Genomic DNA, 8,211 nt, shown 5'->3' on the forward strand with positions numbered 1-8,211 from the left:
TACGAGATTAAGATTAAAAATGCCAGAGAATTTTTCTTACTCAAATAGTAGTTTTTTACATAAATGTTAAATTATATATATTTATTAAATGAATAAATATATAGTCTACTGACTGTCTACATAGATGACACTTTTACAATAGTTTACGTTGTTTACACGTAAACGTAGAGCATTATATTTTACGCGTAGATGCACAACCCTGCTAAAAAGCCCTGCCTGGGCAAATTTTCGTGCCAGCCAAAGGGCCCGGAGGTAATTGCAGAGTGTCGATGTTATCGACTTTTGACATAAATTTGCGATTTATTTGAATAATTTATTATTAAAATAATGATTTTTATTATATAAATGCTTTATAAATAAGTGAATAAAAATGGTGTAAAAAGTAAAAACAGATTTCATATAATAAAAGTGATTCTCTCTCGAGCTTCCCACTATACTTGAGGACAATAAAAAGAGATGTCGCTGATGTCAGTCGTACATGTGTACACATACGTGTTTGTTTGCCGCTCGATTAAAATTGATTAAAGTTCGGTGCAAAGGCAGTGTGTGTGAATGCTTAAACAATAATTTGCAAAGAATAAATATATTACATTCATATATGATACAACATCGAGCAGGATTATAGAGAACCTCACGTGATACGAATATGAATTCCACGGAAGCTGAAACTATTGCCGATCTGGTTCAGAATATGATTATTTCTCTATGTGGCGAACAAAGACCAGGTTAGTTTTTCTGAAGCTGCACAGCATCGCCGGGAAATTTACGTTCGGAAAAAGTTATCGTTTTATTATTCGAATTAATCGCAACGCTATCATATTCATTTTTAATGCAGTGCAACTAAATGCTATCAATGCCTCGTATTTCTATACTAAAGCATTGTTTACATTACGACGAGACTTTTCAAAAAAGATATATAATTATTTTTAATATAGTGACAAAAGTTAAAAAAAAAATTGGTGCAGGAATTCCTGATGGACTTTCATGATGAAATTTAATTAATTTGAGTTATTTATGTGCTCTAATAAGTCAAGTTTGTTCAAAAAAATTTGATCATTTGTGTTTAATTTAACAAGGTATGTTGGATGACAGATGTAAAGTGTCTCGAGAATTAACTAGCTTCAGCAAGGTGGCTCACTTTAAATCACTTTAGGCCGCTCTTTAAATCGTATACAAGTTTAAATCTATGTATGAATGGTGATAATCTTTTCAGACCAATTCAGACATACAGAACAGTGCCTCATTACTGCCACAATTCAGTCACTTTAACAGCATTTCTCAGATTTTTCTATGGCATTTAAATATATACATTTGTATATAATATAAACAATAAGTCGTAGCAGCATATAAATTTGCAAATATTACACAATGTATATAATAACATCATAAGACTGTGCGACGCACAAGTTGTAATATATTTTTTATATTTTACAGAGTCAGTTAGAAGATTCATGCGTTTTTCCCTTGGCCTATTGTCGTCTACTCAAGGCATAGAAACATTGAGAGAGGATGAAATGACTGTAGCAACATATATAAAGAGTAAATTATCACCACGCGATGCAGTGCAATTTGATAAGCTGCATAATGATTTAAAAGATGGGGTACGAAATCTAATCTGATTTACATCTTTTTTTAAGTCCTTTGTTTCAATTACATATATGTCTTTATATCTGCTGTACGCAACTAAATGTTCCTATATCAATCTTGTTCTTTCACATAGCCATTGAAGAATCGTATAAGCATTCTAATATTTCTACTGAACATGGGCCAATCGGTGGAACAGATGAAGGACAGGATGTTTTCGTTTCCAGATATGAAATCGGAGTTGAGCCCAATCGCATCCACTAGTGGTAAGATTAACGCAATCTAGAGATGTAAAAAAAAACGTTTTTTTTTTCTAATAGAAAAAAAAACATTAGAAAAGGTGTTTTATTTTATTGAAAAAATACAAATTTGATTTTTTTTTTCAGTTCCGATAGCACGAATAATTAATTGTAAATAGTAATTATTAAATTAATTTTAATGTGATCTACATTTAACTTTTACAAAAGGAGAATCTTTTAATTCTTTTTCTAAACAGCTTTTTCTTAAGTAGAATTTATTATAATTATTTATTAAAGTCCTTGCTTCAAAATATGCTTCAGAATCAATATATTGGCTTTCTCGTTCTGTGTAAAGGTTAAAATGATGATAATTTAAATCTACTATCTATAAAATAAAAAATCATGAAAAATTAACTTATATTAAGCAAAATATAGATAGCTGAAAAAAACAAAATTTTGAGAAAAAAACGAGGCTTATGTTTTTTCTTAAAAAAAAAAAACCACGTATTTTATGGGAAAAAAAATTTGATTTTTTTCCTATTTACATTTCTATTGCTTGCCGGACGGGCTTGCGTCCTACCAATCGACCCTTGAGGCATATAAGACAGGGAGGGGATTCTTATAGATGCATATTAGCAATATCAAAAGATATTGTTTTCGTCAATTTAATTCGTTGCAAGTGGATTTTGGCTTCGTACAAGAACTATGTTTCAATTCAAGACCGACAAGCCGTGCGGCGCGCAGTTTGTAGTTGGACATTGTACAAACAAAATTAATACACACCAACACCCGTGTCGATTTACATAAACATTTACTCCATTATATCTGATTTATTCTTCGAAGCCTATTCCTTTGATTTAAATTTATTTATTTTTTTATGTTCTGAATTGTTACTAAACTTTTATAATATAGTTGCATATATTTTCTCTAACTAATTAACTAGTAAATTAACTAGTTTTTATCTTTAATAAATAAGCTGTTTGATATACTAATTCAACGATCAAAATGTTTCTTTTTAAAAACATTCAATTTCATGGTTTGAATATTTTTAGTGTAAAATATTTTTGCAAAATTAACTCAGTATTTGCAAATATACATATATACAAAAAATATATAGTGTGCATTTTATATGTATATATATATTTTTTTTTCTCAAGTTATAAAATACATTTGAAAAAGTTGGTCCTTATTTTAGGAATGTTCTATAGAGTACATATAATTTTATTTGAAACTTTATCAACAGATAACGCATTCTGTTGAGAAAATACAACAGTATAATTGTAATAATTCACAGGACATTGGTGTATCAAAAGATCTAAATGAACAGTTCAGGAGGCATTTGACAAATTCTGCTGAACCTTTAGATATAGATTTCAGTATACAAGTTTTATCTTCTGGTTCATGGCCATTCCAACAGTCATTCACATTTTCTTTGCCGACCGAGGTAAAGACATACCGAAAATGTTTAATCACAATTCTTTTGAACTCTTTAACTGATTACTTACTCGTAATTTTCATTTGCAGCTAGAAAGATCTGTACATAGGTTCACTACTTTCTATAGTTCGCAGCACAGCGGTAGAAAGTTAAATTGGCTATATAATATGTCTAAGGGAGAGCTACATACAAATTGTTTTAAGAACAGATACACATTGCAAGCATCGACTTTCCAAATGGCAGTTTTGTTAGCGTATAATGGATCTACATCGTGGACAATACAACAATTGCAATATGCAACGCAAATAAAGATGGATTTTTTACTACAGGTAATGTAAATTCAGGGTTGCCACAGACCTGAAAAACCGGGAAAGTCTGGAAAAGTCAGGGAAAGATATAAAAGAGCCTGGAATTTTGAACTTTGCTCACAATTTCCTTAAAGGGATCATTTGTTCTATCGACGAAACTCAATAATTTTTGTATAATGTTTTTGTATGTATTACTTTTTCTGATTTAAAAATCCTTTTCCATAATTAAACAATAGAACAGAATGAAATGATTTTGTAAAATCGAAAAAATTTCGAAAATTACGATTTTGTTCTTCTCTCTGCTATTGTAATCGAAAATATTCCGAATATTTAGCGATATTAAAGAAATGTCTTTAGACATTTTTTTGCTTTTATCACTGAGATTTTGTCTGGTCCCCAAGCAAAATCCCCGCGAAAAATTCAGCCAAAGAAATTTTTTTCTGTAGTTTAATACATAACATCAATGTCAAAGCGATGTTAATAATTTGTTAGTCTGAATTTGCATTTGGGATTATATCATGTTATTAAACTTCTACATTTATGTTGCTTCTAATAATATAAGTTACCTCTCTTGTAATATGTATCTTCTAAACATTAAAATTTAGAATTATATATTTGATACTGATCATGGAAAATTTTCCACTGTTGTCTGGACATAATGGAAAAGCCAGGGAATTTCAAAATTCATTTTTTGTGGCAATCCTGTGTAATCTAATCGGCTGTAAACAATATAAAAAAATACTAAAAAGTTTCTTCGCGCAGGTTATTCAAATACTTTTGAAAGCCAAGCTTTTAACCGCAGCTAGCGACGATGTGGCTGAACTGACCCCGTTATCGACGGTAGAACTTTTTACAGGATACAAGAAGTATGCCACTTTTATATGTATATATCTAACTATACTTATTAGCAGTTGATGTAACAATATTTATTATCGTTTAACAGCAAGAAATTAAGGGTAAACATTAATATTCCAATGAAGACGGAATTGAAAGTTGAACAGGAGACTACGCACAAACACATAGAAGAGGATAGGAAACTTTTAATTCAAGCAGCAATTGTTAGAATTATGAAAATGCGGAAAGTATTGAAGCATCAACAGTTGGTAGCAGAAGTATTGAATCAATTAAGCTCTAGATTCAAGCCGAGAGTACATGTCATTAAGGTGAGTTTATTTATTAAAAAAAAAAAAATTTTCTGTTTTCAATATATTATTTTATATATATGTATAGCCATATTTTTAAACATTTTTGAAACAATATTATTATGATTTAAGCAAATATAAAAATTACATAACAATAGTACCAACATTTTAACACTGGATATTCTTGTTGCAGAAATGTATAGATATTTTAATTGAAAAAGAATATTTGGAGCGCACAGAAGGTCAAAAGGACACTTATAGCTATCTGGCATGATCAGGGCAACGATACAACAATAAAAATAAAATAAAAACAACGTACACATTCACTCACTCACTTTCATTGATATATACGTATCAGACTATTTATTTAAGGTCTCGAGTGTAATTCCCTATTTTTATTCTGTACATGTATACCTTTGTAACATACTATCATTCTGGTCGCATTTAGAGTCTGGCTTTTTATATATCTTTTAAAAGATATATGAATATAGCATAAAAAAATGTTAATAAAATTATTTTGTAATTATTAGCCTATGCTAGATGCGTTACTGTCTGTGCTGGTTTTCAAAACGAGGCATATTGCTTCGCTGTGGTGTCACAAACATCATTTAAGATTTTAGACATAGAGAACGTACATGAAATTATATTTTAAAAAATGTTTTTATTGCATTATTAATACCAATATTTTTTGGTCTTGTAACTGAAAATATTAAGAACAATTTATTTTTTACAAACTAGTAAGAATGTTGTAAATGTAGAGAAAATAAAAGATATGTCCACTATTATAATATATATATATATATATATATATATATATATATATAAACATATACATATTAAGATCATTATAAATTGTAATGGTTATATACAAAAAGAAATCAGCTTCACATACATACAGTAAGATGTAATATACAAAGAAATGTACAAAATTTTTGCGAGCACATAGATAGTAATGCATTTTAGCAAAAGTTCAACTTTTACAGTAGACATAAGCCAGAAAATTTTATAACAATATATGTAAAATTCTATCATAGTCATATAGCGATTCAAATGTCTTTGCGCGATAATATAATTATGTCAACTCTGCGTGTCCTAGATAGAATATTTGAAATTATGGAAATACAAATCTGCTAATTTCTTTTTGAGAATATACTAATTCGCACGATTAGCATGATTGCTTAAAAAAAAAATCAATATTTTTAACAAAATTAAATTTAAGAATACAATTTTTTTCTATGCAAAGTGGAAATGACTTTAATTATCTTTGGGCCGAAATTGGATTTGAAGATTAACATATGCCGACTAACTTAATAGTGATTAATTCATCGAATAAATTTGTTTATCAAATTTCTATTGCTAATGGGAACGAGTTGAGAGAAAACGCTTGATATGTTCGTGCAATATGAAAGCAGCAGTAAGAATACTTATGGTGTAATAAGATTTAAAGAAAAAGAACTATATGTATAGTTTTTTTCATTAAATTTTATTTATATATATATATACATATATATAAATAAAATTCGTTTATATATACATATATATAAACGAATAATAAACGTAAGCTACAAGTGGTGCTTATGTGAATCTTAACTTTAGTGCCCTCAATAAGGGTCAGGAAGAGTTGTAGATCCTGTAATTATAAGCGTTCACAATAGTCACGATCATCTCGAGATTTTAAACTCAATATGTATAAAAATAAATGAGAGAGAGAGAGAGAGAGAAAGAGAGTGCAAGAGAGAGAGAGAGAGAGAGAGAGAGAGAGAGAGTGTGTTTTTAGAATTTTTAAGTATATGTATCATGATCCTAGGTATGCAGATATTAAGACTTTTTTCATGGCATATTGTCAATGATGAAAATCTAAAGAGCGAGTGGAATAAATTGAGAATTATTGTAATTAAATTGTATTAACACACTTGCCCGCAGGGTGAAATAGCGCAACGTCTATATATACTTATAGCTATACAGAACGTTAACTTAATGTATTTTATTAAAGTGTAACTGCGAATTTCTTTTTCAAATTACGAAAGCATTAACGTAATTCGAGCTATAGGTTGTGCAGAGGGATACCGACTACATCACGGTCTTTATCCATTATACTTGTGATATTTGCTAATATTTCTATATAAAAATAATTTTTTTTTCGACGAATTGTTTGCGAAAATAAGTTTATTTGCTTTTCGTAAGTTTAGACATTTATTATTATGGTACATACATCATTTAGGGTCAAGGATTGGCAACCCTTTATTCGCAGAAGGTACATTAACATTCATCTCATCCAGTGAAATATCATTAACGATTTTGATTCACAGCTGCATATTTTTTTTAAAAGTTCGCACAGCTCATGCGTGCGACACAGTCTTGGATGCGTCGCGATTATACATCAGGCAAATAATATTTATATTCCGCGTGGATACGCGGCAAAAATTAGATGCTTCGAATTTTTGTATACTCAGTTTTCTATCGTCAGTTATTATTCCTTGCACTAGACACACAGAAACTATATGTAAATAAATTGAACGAGACATTTGAAGTTGTCAAAATGTAAAAAATGACTTAGATATAGTCACGATGGAAATCAAGTCTCTTTAGAGCAATTTTTTTTATTATTACTTCGTTCTCAATCCTTGGATAAGAAAAATAATTATGTTTTAAATATGTTCACGAAATGTACGATTTCCATTGTAACTACAAAGATCTCATTTTTTTTTATCTAGACCAAGTTGAGAACAGGTCTTAAAAAAAAAGTGTCCACTGTAGATTTTAACAGAAAGTATAGATTTAATGCAAGATTTGTATACAATATTATTGGCATATTACATCAGCAGAAATACAGCAGAACTCGCTGACAAAATATGACAGAAATCGAACAAAATTTATAGAATGCAGATAAATCGTCTTATGTTTGTAAGCTCTGTTAACAAAGAAAAGAAGTTCAATGCGAATACATTTGATATTAATCCACTGCAATATCCGCTTGAATTTGCTGCCCTTTACTGTTAGATTATTAACTTCACTTATTTGGATATGTTAAAAAATCTGCAAATCCTTTTACGGTCTATTTAGTTAGATATGCATTTTATATAAAATCAATTAATAATGGAACAGAAGCATGAAATGTTCGCAAAATTATTAATAAAAAAATAATACTTAAAATGAATAAAAAACATAAGTCTTTATTGAAAAAGTATGAAATATCTCGATTCGATAATCTTGATTTTAAGATGTGTGAAATAAAACAAAATATACATACAAGCTTTGTAATAAAAATAAAAAGGTATATATCAGATCTGATTTGTGCTGTAATATACATATAATACTGTAAAATATAAATAGCTATAAAAATGGGATTAATTTCATCTTTTATACAATATATAAGTTACAGTCATTTAATAAATTAATGTTTTACAAAATATCCCTGAGAAAGATGCTCTCCTCAAGGGAGCTGTTTAAATGATCAGACAGAAGCAAAAAGTTCCGGGAATGTAAATTTACTGGGAATTACT

At 29.1% G+C, this 8,211-nt stretch overlaps 2 protein-coding genes across 2 annotated transcripts; both read left to right on the top strand.

The window, feature by feature from the left end:
- Nucleotides 1-450: 450 nt before the first annotated feature.
- On the top strand, nt 451-1,905 carry LOC105460499. The gene is made up of 3 exons (XM_011706951.1): nt 451-725; nt 1,435-1,601; nt 1,721-1,905. Exons 1-3 carry the CDS (start codon nt 647-649, stop codon nt 1,868-1,870), a joined length of 396 nt encoding a protein of 131 aa, XP_011705253.1. The 5' UTR covers nt 451-646; the 3' UTR covers nt 1,871-1,905.
- A 1,115-nt stretch (nt 1,906-3,020) lies between these two features.
- LOC105460501 (cullin-1-like) lies at nt 3,021-5,472 on the top strand. Its single transcript, XM_011706952.1, has 6 exons — nt 3,021-3,032; nt 3,118-3,267; nt 3,348-3,587; nt 4,329-4,432; nt 4,510-4,729; nt 4,902-5,472. The coding sequence occupies exons 1-6, from the start codon at nt 3,021-3,023 to the stop codon at nt 4,980-4,982; spliced, it is 807 nt and encodes a 268-aa protein (XP_011705254.1). The 3' UTR covers nt 4,983-5,472.
- The last annotated feature ends 2,739 nt before the right edge of the window (nt 5,473-8,211 follow it).

Source organism: Wasmannia auropunctata, unplaced genomic scaffold, assembly GCF_000956235.1.
Source record: "Wasmannia auropunctata unplaced genomic scaffold, wasmannia.A_1.0 LD320724.1, whole genome shotgun sequence".
Lineage (NCBI taxonomy): Eukaryota > Metazoa > Arthropoda > Insecta > Hymenoptera > Formicidae > Wasmannia > Wasmannia auropunctata.

Bases quoted from the DNA above. Each gene is read 5' to 3' on its own strand.
- LOC105460501 (XM_011706952.1), top strand. The intron at 3,268-3,347 runs GTAAAGACATAC...TTTCATTTGCAG, and splicing joins CATTTTCTTTGCCGACCGAG to CTAGAAAGATCTGTACATAG. The intron at 4,730-4,901 runs GTGAGTTTATTT...TTCTTGTTGCAG, and splicing joins CGAGAGTACATGTCATTAAG to AAATGTATAGATATTTTAAT.
- LOC105460499 (XM_011706951.1), top strand. From the start codon at position 647: ATGAATTCCACGGAAGCTGAAACTATTGCCGATCTGGTTCAGAATATG. The intron at 726-1,434 runs GTTAGTTTTTCT...TATATTTTACAG, and splicing joins ATGTGGCGAACAAAGACCAG to AGTCAGTTAGAAGATTCATG. The intron at 1,602-1,720 runs GTACGAAATCTA...TCTTTCACATAG, and splicing joins ATAATGATTTAAAAGATGGG to CCATTGAAGAATCGTATAAG.